General features: G+C 40.7%; 1 protein-coding gene across 3 annotated transcripts; it reads right to left on the minus strand.

The window, feature by feature from the left end:
• Nucleotides 1–509: 509 nt before the first annotated feature.
• Nucleotides 510–20,530, minus strand: LOC131370547 (uncharacterized). Of its 3 annotated transcripts, XM_058417891.1 has the most exons (5): nt 20,357–20,530; nt 20,123–20,228; nt 13,880–14,425; nt 7,932–13,414; nt 510–3,960 (listed from the first exon to the last, which is right to left on the minus strand). In XM_058417891.1, the coding sequence occupies exons 3-5, from the start codon at nt 14,236–14,238 to the stop codon at nt 3,926–3,928; spliced, it is 5,877 nt and encodes a 1,958-aa protein (XP_058273874.1). In that variant the 5' UTR covers nt 14,239–14,425; nt 20,123–20,228; nt 20,357–20,530; the 3' UTR covers nt 510–3,925. The 3 variants fall into 3 exon arrangements, with proteins under 3 accessions (XP_058273874.1, XP_058273873.1, XP_058273875.1); XM_058417890.1 differs by lacking the exon at nt 20,357–20,530 and having other exon boundaries at nt 20,123–20,263; XM_058417892.1 differs by lacking the exons at nt 20,123–20,228; nt 20,357–20,530 and adding an exon at nt 19,573–19,842.
• Between the last annotated feature and the right edge of the window lie 1,872 nt (nt 20,531–22,402).

A 22,402-nucleotide genomic window follows, 5' to 3' on the forward strand; every position in this document is an offset into this window, starting at 1 on the left:
CTAGAATTTAGCACAAAAGGAAATGATGAATGGAATGGGGCAAAGATACACCATGTCTGTGCCCAAAAGAAAAATTTAGACGTTACCCATTCTCCAAGAGAATTCAGATGTTTATATATTCAGGAAACATATGATAGCAATGTCTACTATAAATTGCATCATCTTTATTGACAATATATATATATATTATTTATGATTAGAATTTGTATAAGTGAGCATGTCCATTCATAAAATTGATTAGTGATATGTTTAGCTAGGGGAAAATATAATTTATCACAAGGCCTAAATATAAAAAAAAGATATAGGGTATACAGTGTGTTACAAAAAAAATGTAGTGCTAATAAAAATTTGAAGAATACTGAATTAAAATTGGATTATACAGTGTTTATATAGATGCAAAATGATTTCATTAATGTAATATATTTCCCTTCAAATGACTCATCACATTTACTGCAAATATCAGCATATCACAGTTTCAACATTTGTAATTCAAACATTTAACAACAGAGTTAAATTGTAGAAAATGTTTATTAAATTTCACTTTTTTAGCTTATTTAACATATGTACATTTCAATGCCTAACCGTTTACAAACATGGAACCAATAGTCTGTCGTGTTTTGTGACATGAATAATGACCCAGAGACCTCAAAGATTATGGAAAAAAATTTGCATCAAAATGTTAAATCATGTCACTCTTTGCACCCCATAGCATGTAGCAAAATGTAAAGAGCAGTTTATGCTTTAAAGGTATACACTGCATTACGGTTGAGTTTCATCAAGTCACAACTTCCAAAAAAGAATGATGAATTTCATCTACTTTTCCCACAATGCGCATTCTCCAAGTGCTACAATGGCAATAATGCTACATCGTTCATGAATATGCCATGAAATAATAACAGTTATGGGCCTGTGGAATGAGGGGGGGGGAGAACAGTTCCAGTCCATGTGCTACACATATTCCTTTCAGCTTGACTTTAGCTTATAATACTTGCAAAGAAATAAAAAATATTTGGCTGTATGACTGAAAGGTTCCTTTTTTTCTAGAAAAAAAGTAGACATGACATGACATGACATCGAATCAAAGACATACAAATGCTCAAATAAAATAAGGCCACATTTAGCTTTTAAGAAACATAGGTACATAACATATTTTCATTTACATTGTAGGCTACTGTATGAACTTTGGGCCAAGTTTTCATGTTGAAACTAGCTTTGGACAAAAACAATATTTTAATTAGTAGGGGGTTTTGGGATTCATAACTAGATTCAGTATGCACCTGGAAAGCTGGTCCTCTGTAGGTATTTAGGTTGCTGATTGGATTTTGCTAAACAACCACTTCAATAAATGTTAACATAATACTGACTTGTTTCTACAGAGTTCCAGGTATGGACCGAAGTTCTTACACATTTAACTACAGCAGTGTGATACATATTCCAAGCACAAGCTGAAATCCACATCGTTATCAAAGTATACAATGACAACCTTTCTCATTCACAATTTTCTGAGCAGGAACAAGGCATACTGCAGGTGTTTTTAACAGAGATATTTTTAGCTCAGCTAAATTTACCCTATTTTCAGTTTTTTTTTTTTTTTAAAGCACTAGAAAATTATATATTTTCTTCCTGCACTATACAGCAATATGATACTGCCAACTGGATCGAAGAGCAAAGAAATAAACTATCATGGTAAATACAAAATATTTCAGAAAATATTTAAAATATACTTTTTTTTATTTTTTACATTATCCGGCCTGGTTAACAATTTCAATGATAACAAAAATAAATATTCAGTGAAATGCAATTTTTCTTTTCAAATACATGGATGGCACATGGAAAGAATGATGGGGGAGCAAGCGAATATTCATGCACGCACACATGCACACACGCAGTCTGAAACGTTTCTTGTTGAGCAACAGTTAGACAAATGACATTTTTATACATCCTGGCTTGAACATATTCTACAGCCACTGAGCTTTATGTTGGACAACACTGCTCTAGCTATCAAACACATATATCCTGTAGTACCGTACACTATATCTTTCCACCTTAAAACCCTGCTGTCTTCTTAACCACTATTATCAAAATGGTATATGTCATCATGGTATATCATGTTTTTATTGTATCTTCTCAAATCATGGCCTAACAACTCGTTCCCTACTAAATTCCTAAAATCTGTACACATTTATATGCTTAATCACAAATAATTGTTAGCATTTATTGCTTCCTGCTGCACTTGGTGACATAGAGACACCGCAAAAAAACTTAGAGAATTAATTGTGTTCATATCTGGACCCTGTTTTTAAAAATTTACATTGCGTGAAAAAAACATATCCCAAACCTGGGTTAATCAATGGCATTTTAAATATTACAAATATTTATAGTGATTTTGATATCAGACATATCATGTTTGTGTCTCTTGTGTAGGTGTATCATTGATAATGTCTTTGAAAAAGGCTACTCAATAGCTTTTATTCTCTTTCGTTTAAGCAAAATAAAAAAGTTTCTAACCTTCCATTCACAAGGTGCAATGTTGGTTCATCAAATACTAAAATGTTCATTCTATCCACACTTCTATTTCGTCTAAAATACATCTATGGTTTCAGTCAATACAACATGAACTGTAGCGCTCTATGTTTAGGGACATTATGTTACAGAGTGTTGCAAAGTTTTTAAATGGGGATTATGGATCAAAAGCAAATGCTTCAGATGTTTTTTGAACAGTCTTCGCTTGACTGCTAAAGTAAAACAGTTCTTGAGCCACTAATCTTCAACTTGCTACAGCTGCCCATCTCAGATGGAGCTCTTAGATTTTGTATAGCTCAGGTGACACTTTAACAACAAATGCAAACAAATGCATCCTCCACAATACTTGGTTAAACATGAAAATGAACATAAAATGTAAAAATACAGACAACAATCATGTCTGGACAAATGAATTACACTGGACTACAAGTAGACCACAGGTTCTGACAATTGACACAAGTTCCACAAGGTCATCAGAAGAGAAGCACTGGGTGGAGAGGAGGAGAAGGAACAGACGCTGCTACGATTTAACCCCATCTTAATTTGACAGAGGGTGGGCAAGGAGAAACATTGTTGTGTTGTGGGGCACATAACAAAAATAAGGAAAACATGATTTTAAACAAAAGATTTTTTAAAAATGGGATTGAGGTCAGGTAAAGGTATAGATTGGTGGGATAAGGAGTTCCTTAAAGGGATACGTCAACCAAATAATGTTAATGTAGCTAATAATGAATGAAAGCTAATTCAGCAACCATTATGTAGTTGGCCTAGCTATTTAAAATGTTTGACCCATATTAAAATGGAATTATATAGCTATTGGTTGTTGATATATATTACAAAATTCCCTTGGTATTGTAATATATGTCCAATACATTACATTTTCTATAGGGAAAATTTGGAAAATTGGGCCATAGCAGTGCACAGACTCCCATGAGAAATTGAATAAGGGATGGGGAACAGGAGTGGTTGGGTCATGCCTCCTTCTGGCAGTGGAGCAGCAACATTAAGAAACCCAGCAGGTAGGGTGGAGTTGATACACAATGCTCTTGTCGGAGAAGGCCATTTTTATCTGTGTATGTGTGCATTTATTTTTTAATGCATGTCAGAATTCATGATGATGAACTGAGGTGCATGTAAGACTGTTTATATGGTATATGTCTGCATATGCATTATGTAAATACGTAGTGCATAAATGCATGTCAGTGTGTGTGTGTGTGTGTGTGTGTGTGTATTTGGGTGTGTGTGTGTGTGTGTGTGTGTGTCTACGTGTCTGAGTATACTTGTGCGAGTGCCATATGAAAATGAAGGCATTTAGCAGACAGCCAGGTCACAGTGTTGGAAGCTGGCTCTAAGTGGCAATGGATGTCCCTTCACCCCCTGATTTATGACTTCCGGGGTTTGACTATGACTTCTCCACCTGGCTGGGCTCGTCCAACTCTGAAACACAAGAGGATGGCTGTTAGTACTATTTTAAGGGAAAGACTCTACCATGCTAAAGTCACAGTGGCTCGTTGATGAAATCAATAAATGGACATTTTCTATATAAGCCCACATCAGAAAACATACAAGCCCTTTAAACCACACAAACACACAATATAATGATTACCCAATGATACTGTTGTGCTACACTACAATCTATGAATAAATGACAAGAAAAATAAATGACACACTGAACAAAGCGGTTTGATAGTGCTAACTGAAAAGGAAGTAACTGAAAAGCAACCTGATATCACTTCTTTAAATTCATTAAACATGAGTTTAGTGAGTCACAATTGAAGGAGTGCTACTCCATCTAGTGGTATTATGCATTATCTTACAGAAAGCATTTAAGTTATTTCTTGTCCGAAACTGAACCGTCAAAGATCCACATTCTACAAGACTGCAAAAATTTAAAAAAAAAAAGTATGTACAGTTTCTGCATGTTCATGCTTCCTCTTCGGGGTCACCACAGAGGATCATTTCGTCCATATATTTTGATTTGGCATAGGTTTATGCCGGATGCCCTTCCTGACACAACCCTCCCATTTTATCCAGGCTTAGGACCAGCCTAAGAGTTAACTCTTCAATGGATGGGTTAGCTCCCTGCCTGGTAAACAAACCCAGGCCGTGGCAATGAGGGCGCGGGGTCCTGCATCTGGACCACCAGTAAGCTATGTACTGTTATGTACTGTTAGGCTATGTAAGCTACCAGTGCTGGTCCTCTGAGCAAGGCCCTTAACCCTCAATTGCTCAGTTGTATAAAATAAGATAAACTGTAAGTCACTCTGGATAAGAGCATCTGCCAAATGCCAAAAATGAAAATTTTGTTTCTGTATGCAAATCTAAAATACACTGACTGACAGGTGCAGATCATTTCTTTCATTTGGCATAAACTGCCTTTTGAAATGACATACTCATTTACTAATTGGTCGCACCCAGTGCTTATAAATAACTTAAAGGTATAATCAGTGATTTTGGGGAATGTACAAATGGGTGACAAACTGTAAGTTTATTTAAGTCACAATATTCAATATTCATTCATCACTATTCTATTTAAATCTAAACCACACATTGTCCAATTTGTAGCTGCAATGTTTTGCTGAGAACAGAGCCACTGTAACGCTATGTTGGCACATGCTGTTGTCGAATATCTGCTTCGCATTTTGAAGTGTTGTGAATTCTATCATGCCTTTCTGCCTATCACGGTTGTAAAGAGTGGTTACTTGAGTTTTCCTAATCTCTTTCATCAACACATTTTCACCTACTGAACTGCCACTCATCTGGTGTTTTTTTATTAGTTTTTTTGTTTTGTTTTGTTTTGCACCATTCTATGAGAAGCTCTAGAGATTGTTTTAGGTGAAAATCCCAGTATATCAGCAATTTTTGAAATAATCAAATGAGTCCATTTGGCACCAACAACCACACCACAGTGAGAGACAGTAGGTGCGTTTACATGGACACTTTTTAATCAGATCGGACTGAATTCAATCAGATTGACGAATCCGATCGCAGCGTTTACATGAACGCGGTATAAACTAATCCGATTGTTATGCGCGTTTACATGACACATGTTTAGAATCGGATTAGATTTTTTAACATGCGCAGTCCACAAAAACATCCGTACCTCATACGTCATTCGTATCAACATCCGTACGTCATATGCCATTCGTATCAACATCCGTACGTCATACATCATTCTTGCGTCATTGCACATGCGCAGAACTTTCCGGGAACATATTCCATCCGATTAAGTGTTTACATGTCCTCTCAAAAGGGTTTAAACCACCCCTTACCATCCAACTGAAATTTTAAACGGATGTCGCAAATTCCATCCGATTGACGTGTTTACATGACACTTTTTTAATCTGATTGTGCTTCTAGTCCTTTTACGATCGGATTACAAGTGTCCATGTAAACGCACCTATTGAGTTCACATTTTTCACATACTTTTTTTTTAACATCATCTATTATCTATCTTTTAGATAGCTCTGGGCCATCTGTTGGATTATTGAGTATCAGGAGCATCAGCATTTATAGGTGTGATAATCAACTCAAAATACCCAGAAAAAAAAACAACTCCCTACTGAAATTTTACAGCTTATTCTTGTTCTAAGAAAGAAAGGCTTTTTGTGACAAACTTAAGATTTTATACATTGTGCAATATTCTCATCAATGAAAGCAAGAGGACAAGTAGATCAAAGTCTCTAGCATGAGACACAGATACCCCACAGGTCCTCAACTGCCAACTTCATTGAATGATACCCATAAAACACCAGCTTCAAAGTCAACAGACAAGAGGCAACTCCAGGATGTTGGCCTGAGACCGGCCAATAAAAGAAGAGACTATAATGGGCCAAAGAAAATAGATATTTGAAAGAGGTAGAACAGAAAAAGTGTTGGTGTTATGGAGTTAAGGTGTTATGGAGAGAAAAATCACAAAAAACACAACAAGAACATTTGTGAGATTTACTATTTGATAGAAGATGCAGTCAGCAGGTATTCTATCTGTAATGGATAGTCCTGGGCAGTCATCAGATATCAACCCTATTGAGCTGTTGTGGGTGCAGTCTTGACCGTATAGCTTATGAAAAGTTCCCATCAAGCATTTTATGGGGGGTGCATCAAGAAGCATAAGGTAAAATAAGGCCCTCAGATTAGACTGTTTCTTCTAGCACCTCCGCAAATGCCTGATCAGATTGAGAACTGAGGAATTTGGAGGCCAGGTCGACACCAAGAACTCTTTTTCATGTTCCTCAAACACACATTTCTGCAGTGTGGCAGGATGCATTTTTCTGCTGAAAGGGGCCACTGTCATTAAGGATACTCTTGCAATAAAGGGCAACAGTCATTAAAGATACTGTTGCATGTAAAGAAATATCCAAATGAGTGCTAGGAGCAAGGTTTCCCAGCAGAACATTGCCCAGAACATCACAATGCCTGTGTCAGTCTGCTTTCTTCCTTAGGTGCATCCTGGTGCCATCTCTTCCCCAGGTCAGTGAGACACATGAATGCGGCCATCCACATGATGTAAAAAGAAAAGGGGATTCATCAGAGCAGGCCAACTTCTTCCACTGCTCCATGGTCCGGTTCTGATGTTCGCCTGCCCATTATAGTTGCTGTTGTTGGTGGACATGGTAGATACTTTTTGGTAGTGGTATGGGCACTCTGCCTGTTCTGCAGCTCTGCAGACCTATACACAGCAGGCTGCTATGTACTGTGTGTTCGGAAACCTTTCTATTAACGGCAGCAATTTGTGCTACAGTATCGCTTCTTCTGTGGAATCAGACCAGATGGGCTAGCCTTTACCCTAGTTTACTGATTGTCCTTCCTTGAAGCACTTTTAGTAGGTCCTTACCACTTCATACTGGGAACCCCTAGACAAGACCTGCTGTTCTAGAGAGCATTTCAACCAGTAAACAAAACTAACCAGTTGTCAAAATTGCTCAGATCAACTTTGAGAACTGACTGTTCACTTTGTGTCTATATATACCACCTTTTGACAGATGCAACTGTAATTAGATAATTAATGCTATTCACATCACATGTCAGTGGTTTTATTGTTATAGCTAATCGGTGTGAACATATGTATCTATTGAGATTTTAACTCGTTATGTGTATTTAAACTTGTGAAACAACTCTATAAAGCAGTTGATTAAAAAGAGCTTATAGCAATGGGAATGGGAAAGAGAGAAATTAACTACAGCAAGGAAAATTACTAAATATTAATTTATAGTCTTTGATTATATGTTTTACATATTTTGGTATTAGAAACAGTATCTAATTTTGGAAATCAAATCTGTTACAGTCCTCCATATGGTACATGGTTTATTCATAACTGTTTTACCCATTTAATTAAACCAGTTCAATACAAATTTTACAACAGTAAAGGCTGAAAAACAATTCTAAATAACAAAACAACAGCAAAATACCTGCTGAAATTGGATGATCATCTTGTGTCTCACAAGGCTCGTTGCTGTCTGAGCAAGGCTCTCTGATTTCTCTGTCCTCCTTCTCTGCTGCATTTGGAAGTTCCTGGGATGAAGGAAGGGACTGTCTATCATCCCTCTCCAGCTCTTCAGCACTAGATACAAAGGCTACCCCATATAGTCCATCCCATGAGTCTGTGCTACGAAGGCTAAGGCGTCTCATGCGGGAGACAGTGTCCACCTCCCTCATACGAGCAAGTCTCTCTTCAGAACCATGTCCAGGTGGGGCTATAAAACGATCATGCAGGGCCTCAATTCGTTGAGAAACTACTCTGCCCCGTTTTCCTGAGCCTTGCAGCTCCTTGACCCTTGGACTCCCTTCAGCACCTTGTATCTGTTCATCTACCAATTTATGCTTGTCCATCACTAAGTCTTTATTTGACATATTAATGCTTTGGTCTTCACTTTGTTCCTGCTCCTCCGAAGGATTCCATTTTTGTACATCTACAACCCTTCCGTTATCCCTTATGTTGTGAGTATCAGAGTCTAAATCCCAAACTGAATCATCTGAACCATGCCTATCTATCCCACACCCTCGCCAGCCACCTAGACCACGCTTTTCACCACTGGCTTGTTGTCTATCACTTTCTAAACCCCACCTATCCTCACCTAAGTCCTCCCTCTCAGCATCAAGGGACCGCCTTTCTCTTGCCCAACCCCCTCCAAGACTCCTAGCTCCTTCCCAGCCACTTCTCTCCCAGTCCAGCTCTAAAGATAATCTACGATTTGGATAAGCTAAAACAGACAGGGGAAGGTGATCTGGGGGAAACTCTGGCAGGAGCCCTGGGTCGAGGCCCGAATGAGTCCATATTGTAGACTTGTTTGGCCTTAAAATCACACTTGGTTCCCTGTTGGGTTCATGCATTTGCTTGTCCTCTTGGGCTTGGTCCGCTGAATCTTTACCCGCAGAGTCTTCCTGCTGGAAATTTTCTGGCTCTATCTTTGTCTCCTCTTCTTCTTTCTTACTATAATCACCATCAGTTTTTATTTCTAGATTCAACTGACTTTCAGCCACTTGTGCTAGTTCAGCCTCTTGCTTCTCTACTTGGGTATCAATTTGTTCACAGTTTTCAACATCGTCTCCTTCCAGTACCTTGTTTGTTTCATCTTCTGTCTTACTGACAGGGATGCCTTCATTCCTCTTTATGTCATTCACTTCATCTAGAGCCTCAACTGACCCAAGGTTGGACCCTTCCCCAGTGATAAGTGTGGCAATATGCTTCTCAGCTAGTGAGAGCTGCATTTGCCAGTCAGCTGGTACTTCTGGGTTCACCTCTAAAGCTGCTTTTTCTCCTATGGGCTTGCCACCTGTAATGCCACATAGTACATTCCTATTACCAAGGACTTTGTTACTCTGATTTGTTACCCTTCTAAAGCCAGAGGTTCTCTCTTCACTTAATAAAGTGAGAGGCTCTTGTCTCGAATTATTTTCATTATCTAATGCTAATGAGCAGCATGGCTGCTCTGAATCTACTGCAGATCCACTAGGCATGGCCACATGCTGCTGATTATCAGTGCTCATGGCACTACCTGGTTTGGATTTTACAGAAGCCCCTCGGCTGATTGCCCCAGAATCACGGGCCATTTGGAGTGTCTGACAGATGTGCTCATAGTCTGGGGGACTGGTTAGGGTTGAAGCATCCTGCATGGGCTGCCTGTCTCCCCATGGGACCTCAGCTGACATAGATGAAGTGGAGGAGGTGTGTGCGGTCAAACTCTCGTCTTTGATTAAGGAATCCTTAGGAGTTGAGACATCCAGCTTCACTGATCTGCAGGCTTTGCGCTGTGTTATCTGGGCCATCACTGTTTTGTAATCTCTGAAACCTGTTTCTGGTGGAGGAGCTGCTGGACAAATCTCCTCCCTTAGCTGTTTGCTGAAGCTGACACTTTTCCCTGTTGATGGCCGGGAAAAGGCACTCTTAACCTCCCTGTATTCTGGGTCACTTCCTGGTACTAGGCTGGACCTAAGTGTAGTTGCAGACATTCCCAATGGCTCAGAGGACAGTCTTGCTTTTATACGGTCAGGGATTTGCATGGAGGAACGGTTGGAAAGGTTATTGCTGGCAGTGGTAAGCTCCAGGATATCTTTGTAGGCCTCATTAAGATCTTCAATGCACTGGTCCACACTAGGACGCTTACCTGCTTGCTCTTGCAATTCCTTATTAATGGACTCTAGCTCCTCAATGGCATCCCAAGACCTTCGTCTCACTGGCTTCAACAAGAACTGACCAAAATCCTCTGGGTTTGGGCCAGCAATTAACTTAGCATCTTCAGCTTGATCCAAGGGGGGCGATTTGAGTGGAGGCTGTGTTGGGGGTGGTGGCGGTGGTTGGGAGGGTGGTTGGGTTGGAGGTGGTGGTGGTGGATGTGGAGGAGGATGTAATGGAGGTCTGTGTGAACCTGTGCTCTTGAAGGTGCCTGTTCTTGAAAAGGCACTGTTGCTGGATGGTTTCAAACTTTTCTGACCCTTCATAGGATACCCATAGGGAGTACTGGGGTCTGAAGCTCCAGGGGCTCCTGCAGCCCCTGAAGTTCCTGTAGTCCCTGGATTTCCTGTAGCCCCTGTAGTTCCTGAAGGCCCTGGATTACCTGTAGCCCCTGTGCCTCCTGTAGGCCCAGAAGTACCTGGAACTCCAGAGCCACTTTCAGCAGCGGCTTCTGCTTCTGGGACAGCAGGCAGTGTTTGTGCTTCCATTTTATCAGGGCCTGGATGTTGAGCACTCTTTGCAAGTTCAGGACTAGTTTGGGTTTCCTGATCACGATACTGGTCCCCTGGCCAAGCCCCAGAATATCGTCTCAGCTCATCATGGGGGTTTGGCTTAATTATTTTAGTGCGAGAGTTTCTCCTGCGATGAGCTCTTCTGGTGATTATGCTACTGGAAGCACTGCCAAGTGTAAGTGCCTGTAGTTCCAAATCAGTGGAGGTGGTGGATGTGCTTTTGAGGCTTTGGTTTGGCAGAGAACCAAGGGTGTTGCTGTTTTCACTTGAGGAGCTTGGTGGTGGAGGTGGAGGAATACGAGGGGATTCAGGTTCTTTTTCTTCATTGTTGTTTTGATCTCTTAACTTTCCACTAGATTGTGAAAGAGGGACAGACACAAGGCAGAAAATAGTCTCACTTAATTTCTTTTTCACACTCTTTTTCTCAGGCTCATGTGCCATTTCTGTCTTTGCTGTGGAAACGCTTTCTGAGGAACCCTTTTCAATGGATTTGTCTGCCTTTGTCTGTTTGTCTGTGACTTTCTCTGCTTTTAACTGTTCTACACTTATGTCTGCTTTTGTCTGTTTCTCAGACTTAATGAGCTTGTCTGTTAATTTATCTGATTTACTTTGTTTTTCTGACATTTTATCTCCCTTAAACTTTTCTGGAATTTTGTCTGCTTTGCCTAGCTTGTCAGGAACTCTCTCTGACTTGCTGGGTTTTTCTAGAATTCTCTCAGCCTTTATTGTTTTTTCTGGAATCCTCTCTGCCAGTTTATCAAGTTTAGTTTGTTTTTCACAGTATCTATCTGTTTTACCCTGCTCTGGAATTTTATCTATTTTTGTTTGGTCTGGCATTCTATCTGTTTTAATCTGTTTGTCGGAAAATCGGTCTGGCTTAACCTCTGCAACTTTTATTTGATCTGCACCTCTGTCCGACTTGACTTGGTCTGTGATTTTCTCTACTTTGACCTGCTCTGCAGGTCGGTCAACTTTAGCCTGTTCTGTCCTCTCTACCTTGACTTGACCTTGGTCTGTAATTCTGTCTACCTTAACCTGCTGATCTGCACTCCGGTCAACTTTTATAACTGGTTGTGAGGGTCTTGTCTGAAATGTTGTGGAGTACTTGGAAAAGCTCTGGTCTGGTGCTACACTTTCACTGCCTTTGTTCAACCCTCTATTCCATCGGTTAGCATTCTCCTGTTCACTAGGAGCAGGTTTATGAGTGTCCGTGCTCGGCCCCTGTGGAGGGAGGAAGGCACTATCATGTGTGGATTGTCCTAAAGCTGAAGTGCAGGGAAGCTCTTTGTTGACATGTCGGATCTTGTCTGCATCCGTGAGTGAGTTTCCACTGGGCCCCCCTGAGATATGCCTAACACGTTGGTCTTCAAATGGAACATATTGAACAGGTCGATTTGGTACAATTGGGCCTGGATGCACTGGCCGTCTGGGAACAACTGCCATACTCCTGTCTTCCTGACGTTCTGACCATGACATTCCAGCTGTTCTTGAAAACCACTCGCCCATCTCAGCACTTACTGGTTCTCGTTTCCATCGGACAAGGGCTGAGTCAGCACGGTAAATCTGTCCACTTCTTGGAGGCAGAAATCTCCTGTAAGAGGGGGGTGGGATGTAACCAGGGGGCTCCATACCAGTCAATTCCTGATAAAACAGATCTGCCCTATAAGCCTCTGGTCTCAGAAATTCTGCACTCTGTGAGTAACACATAGACCTGTCTCGAAGTAGTTCCGAGCTATAACAAAGTGATCTGTCCCTTAAAAGGTCAGCACTGTGAGAGTGGCTTAAAAAGCGGTCTCTTAACAGGTCTGCACTTTGTGAATGACTAACAAATCGTAGTGGTTCGGCACTTTGGGAATGGCTCACCATTCGATCTCTTAGTGGCTCTGCGCTCTGTGAAAAGCACATGGACCGATCCCGTAATGGCTCTGCACTCTGAGAATAGCATCCAGACCTGTCTCTTAATGGTTCAAAGCTCTGAGAATAGCAAAGTGACCGGTCTCTGGGTTTAGAAACTGGTTCAGAGGAAAGAGTTTCCCAACTCCCCCTATTCTGCTGGTGAGTCTCATATGATGGGGGCTTTATGGGACGACTGAAACGTGGCTTTGGCACAAGTGCAGTGGGACCTTGACTCTGACCACTCCAGCGTTCTCCTAATGGCCATTCATTTTGATAACGACTGTATGGCACAGAGTTGTTTCTCTGTGTAGGTGCCTGGCTTGAGGCACCCGTTGGGGGATGTTCTCCATACTGTGGATCTTCAGGAGAGAGAACTCGGGGCAGTGACTGAGACTTCATCCTGACTGTGGCAGATACACTGCCCTCTATAGGCCGCAAACGATGCTGCTGTTCCTGAGACCAGCGTTCAGCTTCTCCATCAGATAACTGCCGGCCAAGACCTACTGCAGGACGCCACTCCTCTGTGCCCAGGCTTTGGCACTTCCTTTCTCCAGTAACTCGTAGTGTCTCTGGGCCTGAGTCTATGGGCTCTCGCATCCACTGCACTTCTTCCCATCTCGTCATTGGCCTTTCTGTCCTTAGCTCCTCAGGAGCTAGCACTGGCCCTCTCCAAGGCCCTCCAGACACACGCAACTCCCTAGGGTCAGCAAAGTCCAACAGGGCACTGAAGTCTTGCCCTCTCCTTCTCCAGTAGGCGATATCTCGTTCGTCTGCGTGTTCAGAGAACGTCAAGCTGGGGGCATCATAAAACCTGAGAACAAAAATAATGCAAATTATGACAGAACGCATAGAGCAGACAATAAAATATTCTACATGCTACCATGTATGAGAGATAAAAAACATCATGTTAAAAGAAAATGTAGTAATTACAGAAATGAGCTTTTCCATGTCATCCTTCATGAGAGCAAGTGAGCTGTTAAAGTGCCATTTAAAGTTACTGTATCACATTTAATATCATTAAAATTGTGATCTTCATGAGTGAATTATACAGGTTCATATCCAAGGAAAGTCTACCCCCTGAATCACTAAACACAAAATTCAGATTTTATTTACTTTTTTAATTTGAAGTTAATTAACCTTTTTTATTTAATCTTAAGTGAAAGTTTTATTCTGAAATAGTTTCTAATGCATGAATCCATGATTCATGGAAATTTGACACTTATTTGACAGTAAAAAACCTTTGGAGTATTAGTATTACTCTACATGACCCACTCACCCACTGTCAGTAGCAAGTGAGTCTCCTAGAGGCTGTAGATCACCAAGAAAACCAACAGGAACTTCCAGCCTCCTCTGGATTCTGTCAGGTCCTTCGTTGATATTGTTGTTGTTTTCAGGAAACGCTTTTACAGTCTGCGTTGGTCTGTAGGCCCCTGTCCCTGTTTCTGTCCTGTTATCTCCTCCACCTTCTGCTGTCCCAAACCCGTTTAAGGCCCCGCCACCACCAGTGGGACGATTCTCTACATTGTCACGCCGACAGTCTGTATTCCGATTTTCATAAGGTGCAGAGGCTGAGGCGGGGCCACTCCTGGGCAGTTTGTATCCATGAGAGATCAGCAAGTCTTCCACACTGTACATGATGTCTGCTTGGGTCTGTGTGTATGGAGGTGAACCTGATACCAGGTGTGTGCCTGTATGTTTATGTGTGTATGTTTATGTGTGTGTGTGTGTGTGTGTGTGTGTGTGTGTGTTTGTTTGTGTGTGTGTTTGGCCTAGGAGCAGTGCTGGTGAAAGCAGGAACACAGCTGCTCAACAGAGGCCATCACTAAAAAGAGAAAGGGAGGGAAGAGAAAGAAGAATTTTACCTTAATATTCTGGTAATCAAAGTATTTAAAGTAAAGTAGGATGTGGCCAACATATGCATCAATTAGTGTTAATTAAAAAGCTATTTGAGAAAAACAGAAAACCGGGAAAAAAAGATTCCTTACAAAGAGGTTAAATGGACACTGCAATGCATAAAATCATGCAGGTACAGGTATTGGGCACCAGTAATAATGTAATAATGTTCACATTAAACATCAAAATGGGGAAAAGGAAATGATCTTCAGATATTCACACACAATAGTCTCAAATATTTACACAGAATGGTGAGGAAAAACTAAAAACATCCAGTCAGCAGCAGGTCTGTGGGCAGAAATGCTCTTTTTGGTGAGAGATCAGAGTGATAAGAGTGAAAAGGCCATATTTTACATTAACGGTGGGACACTTTGGGTTGGATGGGCTATAATGACAGAAGACGAGAAGAGATCTGTTGTTTCTGAAATTCTCAAACCTGCTTGCCTGCAACCAACAACCATGCCATGATCAAAGTCATTTAGATCACAACTCTCCACATTTGGAAGTTTGATATAAACAATAAATGAAACTCTTGACCCTGCATGATACCATGGCATGCTGCCACAAAATTGGCTGATTTGATAATATGTAGGTAGAAACTATTTTAATATGTCTTACACAGAACCACTTTCTCCAATCTATACTTGCTTCAGTAGCATTTCAACCTAGATACCACCAATAACCTCTTGAAGACAGAGCTTCTTGCTATCCCAGGTAGTCCTGCAATCCATCACAACATCACCTTCAGGATCGGCTCCCCATCAATATCATTTGCAAGGTCTGCTAGGAACCTTGGGGTATTGACTCGCAACTTGCAGGCTTTCACAGCCCATAATGCTACAAGCTCCCTCTTATGCACATTCACTTGGTATAACAGGAAAATCAGGCCTTGTCTGTCAATGTATGCTGTTCCTTGTCCAATTAAATATGTTCTATTTGTGAATGATAACTAATTGACTATGTAGATTTATTTTTGTATGTCTCATGGACAATTTGATAAAATCTTGTTAATGAAATATGTTTCTAACCTTATGTGCACACTGGCAAGCCTAACATTTTTGACAGTGGCATTTGAATTGAAATCTTCTCAATTTTGTATAAAGTACGTATGATGTGGTTAAGGAACAAATCCAAAATGACTGGACTGAATGATTCCTTGGACCAGTCCTACTGTATGGTGCATGTGGTCCAACATTAATTCAGTCCACCAATCACAACTTTAATTTAGTGGTCTAATTTACTATTTCACACAGAGAATTTGAAGACAATCATTTCATCTGGTCTTGTCACGTACAACCTCAATGGACAGTGACATTATACAGAAAAATAAAGCAAATGAAACAATAATACTAATCAGAGTGTTTTTATTTGCTACTTCCTTCCAAGTTCAGTGTATATATACACAGGGTAAGACAAATGTAAGTAGTAAAATGAATGCCCATATATAAATATATTTCTATATAAAAATATATGTTCAATAAATAGGTTTTATGTATATAGGTTACGTAACAGGTTTTAAATATGTATTCAATAAATAGGTTTTACGTAGGCAAAGCTTCATCAGGAATAGTGTTAAAAATTTTAAATATTCATATTATTCTGGTCAGGGTTGTGGTGAATCTAAAACCAATTCCAGGAATACTCAGCATGAAGAAGGAGCACACTCTGGATGAGATGCTAGTCCATCAAAGGACAGCATGCACACACACACACACACACACACACACATTCATACTCATTCCCACCTAGGGGCAATTTAGTTTTGTCAATCCATCTACCAAGATGTGTTTGCAAGGCGGGAGAAAACTGAAGAACCTGGAGGAAACTTGTGAAGACACAGTGGCAACATGCACAGAAACTTCACACAGACAGTAACCTGAGCTCAGTATTGATTCATGGACCCTGGAGCTTTGAGATGCCAACACTACCAGTTACAAATATAAAATAAAATATTTCCAAATGTGTTATTCCATACAGTTACTGCATTTTCATTCTAGAATAGTTTCATTAATATTCCCAGTATTTTCTACATTTTCCAATATAGTTTGTTCCCAAAAAATACTAGAAAATACTGATACTCTTTCATCATTCTGATTTTGTGAAGTATAAAGATGTTTCCGGACTTTTTTTTACCACTGAACCTGGTATTTCAGATATCATGGACAATTATGCTATGGAATTAGCTATGCCTGGAATCTCTGTATTTATAGTATGTAAATGCTGCGGGAAGTGTGAGGAGCTGCTTTTGTTAAAAACTACAGCTAATAGTATAGTCAGTTTGCGATATAGACTGTGATACATAAGAGTACCTTATTCAAGCCCATGGTGTTAAAATCTACTTACCTCAATTCCTCAATTCGTTCCTGCATTTATTAATAAATCGAATATCAAAACCCTGCTTTGCAGTTGTCATCTTGTAGCTTTTGGCACTATACTGGAGTTCACCCAGTTCTCTTGCACTATTCTTGAAATGTCAAAAGCTTTTCCATCAAAGCTGTCATATCTGTAAATTTGGATTCAGTGTAATTATAGCAGCAATATTCTAGAGATGATCGAGATATTATACAATTTGTAATCAGTATATGCAACAAACTTCAACAATTCTCCGTTCTTTTTTTATGACACCAAACCTTGTAATGTAAAAAATGTTGAATTTTTTAAGTGTAGCACACATTTGTCCTAGGAGTGAATGAAAAGCATTGAACTTATACAAAATTGTGCTCTATTGTTTCTCTATGGCCATTAGAAAAATAATCAAGCCGCAAAAAGGGATTGATGTATTGGAAATAGTGCACATGCAGCTAACAAAATGAAGTAGTCAGCAAGAAGTGATTAAAGACAAACGAAACAAGACACTTAGTTCTATCTGATTCCACGGATTCCATCAATAGCAAAGCCTTTCCCCAATCTTGTGTTTGTCCAGGTGTTAACCTTTGACCCCAACAATGACCTTAACATGACCTTGAAGACAGTGTTAATTGCAGTGACCTTGCTTCACACCTTACAGATGCTCTGTCTGTACATGAATGTTTATAAGTGTCCATTTTGAACTACATATTGCCTTTTTTTTCCCTGAGCTATTCTCCTAGATGATTTGATGACTGGTGTGCAGCGAGGCTGAAATTGCAGTGTAGAGTGAAATACTGGAAGCTATGCTGGAAGCTTCAGCTAGGACTTGCATTAACTGAGCAGAATCCAGCATAATGTCTGCACATTGCAGTCTTTAAGCAAATACACCAAATCCTATACATATGACCTTTGTATGACCTTTGCATCCTCCCATGCTGTGTTTGTGCACATCTGAGAAAAAATGTGCAGTTTGTAATACATAGCCCAAATGTTTGGAAAAGATTCTTATAGAAATTCTATTGTAAATTGCTAATGAAGGGCACAACTAATAGCAACTACAATTAAGTGTAAAAACTCAGCTAGTACTAGACCCATTTAAAAGTACACCTTATCTAAAAAAGTTTGCCTGTTCACCTATAATCAAACTGCGCCAGATTTGTGTTTTTTTTTTGTCATAAATCCTATAACAGCATAGTCCTTCAATAGTAAATAGGTAATTAATAGAGGTACCTAATAGTGGTCTATATAAATTTTATCATGCAGTATACTGTATCTTGCAAATATCTTGTCAACAACTAGGCCAAAGTCTCAGAGATGCAGACAAGCAAAAAAACAAAAAATAAAAATTTCCTTACAGAAGCACATTAAATTGTCATGAGCGTGTGTAAAAAAAAGTATGGTCTACACAGTATGCATGTAAATAATAAAAGACAATTAAATGTCTAAACTGCCATGACACTGCCCAAATCCAAATGCTGACACCTTGTACAGCAACCCTTGAACATTTCCACTGAGCACTAGATGAGGCACTACAGCATGCGGCTGGACCCCCAACCTCTCTGTGGCGTTACCTTTTTAATGCTAACAGTCAGAGGGGAGAGACAGCCATAGTCCAAGTGTGATATGACCATGACAGCTGCTGTCAATGATATCACATCGGTGTTGCTAGGTAGAAAAAAGGGGTGCTGCTGCCTCATTTTGATGGAGTATGAGAGTGCAACAGCATCGCCACAGAAATAAAATGTTGCGATTTCTCCTGAGTGAATGCAGCCCAGGGGGCTACTGAAGAAACAACTACTTCTCTGAATGACTTGGTCGCACAGGCTGTCAAATGCATATTATCATATTATTACATAACCAGCCAGTCATCTGTCCCTAAGTGGAACATTCAGTACATATTTGTATACTTGTTATTTTTTTTCCCCGGTAAAAACTTTTCATCTAGGCTATGTAATATCCAATTAACTGGACATCAGGGTAACTTTAAAGGTGTGGCAGTGGGACAAAATGTGTCATATGATTATGTAAAACTTTAACCACATGCAAAAACCGTCGCACAATAATAACCTTTGGCAGCTTTACAGACCAGATAGGTTTAATATGCAAAATTGTATAGCCTGTCCCCACTTGGCAACATGGCAACAGCTGCCCAGGCAGTCATTTTGAAAGAAGCAGACATGCACACACACACACACACAAGCACACACACACACACATGCACGCCGGCCGAATACACAACCTCCTCTCAGCAGCCCTGGACAGGTAGCTTGAAAAAACTCGAGCAGGTGAGAAAACGGCATCACTCCGGACCGACGGACAGCCGCGCGCAAAAAACGGGCTGCCGCGTGTCGCCATGGCAGCATCAGCGAGCAACTTTGCAGCGCGAGAAACACCCAAAACGGATACGCCGCTCCCCCCTATGGAGTGTGGAGCTCTGTTATTAAAGAGCATGAAGCACATGCTTCGCTGTTATTGCCTCCCACCCGGTATCGCCTTAAAATCCGCAAAATCACACCTCCCGCTCCTTCTTTGCCCATAAGCCGATCCGCAGCGCCACGAAAACACGCGGCGCCTTTTCCGGCAATAGCGCGCTGCAAAGGTGCGCATGTGACCTACAGTAGCACGAAGAAGCGCGCTGAGCTGCCAGCCGTACCGCAGTATGCTGTGGTGTACATAAAATAGGCCGCTCCTGACGAGCTATAAAGGAGGGAAAAAAGTCGCACGTACCAAATAGCGCTATACGCCACGCTGCAGGTGCAAGCAAATCCGCATGCTCGCGCAAAATCCGCCAAACGGTCGCTCGATCTCTTCGCCGGCCAGTCCCGATTTCCCGCTGCATTCGCGCATATTGCCCCTCTTCCAGGCGAACATAAACACGCGCTCGGCCTAAGCGCGCGTCTCGAACGCACGCCGCACATGCACGGTACCGAACCGAATCTTTCCTCCCTCTTTTCCTCACCGGTGGCCGCGAGTTAAAGGAGCCGTTCTGACATTTTTTTTTTTTTTTTTTTTTTTTTGCAGATGCGCCTCTCGCTGCTGCCGGAGGTACGTGAGCGCGGCGTGCGTGCCTGTGCGTGTGCGTGCGTGTTTATCGAAAAGAGCTGAAAATGCACTACCGCTCCCTAGGCAAAAAAAAAAAAAAAAAAAAAAAAAAAAACACGCACAGCAGCAGGCCGGGTGCGGAATCGGTGTAGTTCGTTTGAGGTTTCTGCAACAGCGGCCTGGTAGCATTATGTTATCATTTCTTTATTTATTTACTCATTTGAAAAACGCCTACCTGGTTGTTCCGTCTCCCATCTTCCGAGGCGGATTTGAGTCCGCATTTCTTACAAACCGGCCGGGGAGCGGCGCGCCCGACGAGCGGGGCTCTCCTTACTGCGCTCCTCACAGTAGAAAACACACACGCGCACACGCACACACACACACACAGAGAGATAGAGAGAGAAACGAGGAAATTACAAAATGGTTTCTTCCGCGAAGTGCGCGGAAAAAAAAAAGTTGATATACTCACTTTGGCATCAGCTATCACTCAGGCTCTCACATTCCTCTCATGCACGTTATGCCAAGTCAAAAGTTTGTCCTTTAGTGACAATTAGTGCAGTTGAAGTAAGCATGGCTAGCATGGGACTGAGCTAATCAGAATCGCTGACACCACTGAATCTACTGTGGGTGATTCTCTGCTAATGATTCCTGCTAGGGTGTAACTGAAAAAAAAAAAACACAGAGGAAAGTCAGAGCACTATGTTACATAATTTATACTATATAGGTGTTGCCTCCGCAGCTAAAATCACTGCACAGTGATGCATCTTAAATGTACATGCATTTTTTTACATAGAATTTAAAAGGCATTATGTGCTGAATGGTAGGTTTACATTAGTGGACTGTACAGAGTGTTTCTGATGAGACTAAGCAATGCTGCATGGTGAGTATCACAGTGCTGAGAAAACTATATCACAGTGTCGAGATTCTGTTCCAGCCATACAAATAAGATTAATACCACAATCAGGAGCTTTAGACAGTAACAGCTAAATAATTCTGCATAGTTGCATCTGCAGAATATCTGTTCCTTGGTGGGAAATGAATGACCATGTGACATTAATGTATTGCTAGCGTATACTTCTTAATAACCAGTGGAATTTGTCTAAAGAACCACGATGCTACATTAAGGATTTACAAAAAAAAAAAAAAAGATTAATATAGGATGGTCATAAGCCACTTCGAGATGTGATTTGAGGTTAGATTTGGGGTGGCAAGGTTTATTTCAAGGATGGCCACACCCCTTGATGTAGATTGTTTAGAGTGTGCAAGCCTTATTTGAAGAAAGACTGCGATTAGTTCTCAGAAAAGACACATGCAGTTACACATCCATACATCCACCTTGTTAGTAAAAATAATCACGGTTGAAATGCAGATAATTCTGACATTAATAAAAGAACATCCCATACGTACATACACACACACACACACACACACATAAAGGCAAAATGTGTGCACACAAACACACATCTCACAACAGTGACCCAGAATTTGTGGTACTCCCAGTTGGATCACATTTGCACAAATCTGATCTGCTGTGGCATCCTTTAGAGATACACCAGAGAGAGAGAGAGGGGGGGGGGGAGCGCAATTAATAATAATAAGAGCTCTTTTACACCCGACAACAAAATATACATACAGAAATACCACTCCGTTCAATGGTGCAATGCATGGATGTATGCGTCAGTGTAGTATTTCTGTCCACTGAGTGCACTTGACTTGATCACTCTTACTGAGCAAACACGGAATGTCAAAGCTTGGAAAAGACAAGCTTTTTTTTCCTGAGCTAACAGACCACTATGCACCTTTATTTGTCTTCAAAACCTAATAGTCCGTACAGCCTTCCTTCTACGTAGTGCCATCTTTCTATACATTTCACCAGGATTTTGTGAATTGCAAGAGATCTTGTTCCTTTAAGTTGAGAGATACTCTGCTGATGAGTGGACCTGCAGAGCCCTATGACCTGTATCTGTTACTAGGTAAAACAGGCAAGCGGTGACTAAGCCAGAAAACACTGCCCTCTAGCGGCTTCCTACGGTATTATTATATTAGTGCTGTATCAGTGAAAGTACAGCATCCATGAGCCTTCCAGTTTATCTATCTTGCACACACAATAACAAAAGAGGTCGTCTATCTAGGCACTTGAAAAAAAAAATAGGTTTATCTGACTGTCACGGAAAAAGCAACATCATAGTTTAAATATAAAATAGAAGACTATAAATATTGTATTCATTTTTATCCTATAATGTACACCATACATTTTCTGTTGCAGCATAACTGCTTGCCTTACACTGAACATGATTCTGTGTCCTTCAGGATGTAATATTTACAGAAGGGGGGAAAAATAATGAAGGGTTGAAGAATAATAGAAAATGTTCAAAGGACAAAAGAGATGAATAGGATACTAAGATAGACGAACGGTATGTATGAACTTAAAAGGGGAAGAATGAGGAGAAATATGTTGTATTATACAGAATTATATCACATAAAGCAATCTCCATAACTACTAACCACTAACACA

Source organism: Hemibagrus wyckioides, linkage group LG20, assembly GCF_019097595.1.
Source record: "Hemibagrus wyckioides isolate EC202008001 linkage group LG20, SWU_Hwy_1.0, whole genome shotgun sequence".
In the NCBI taxonomy this organism is placed as follows: domain Eukaryota; kingdom Metazoa; phylum Chordata; class Actinopteri; order Siluriformes; family Bagridae; genus Hemibagrus; species Hemibagrus wyckioides.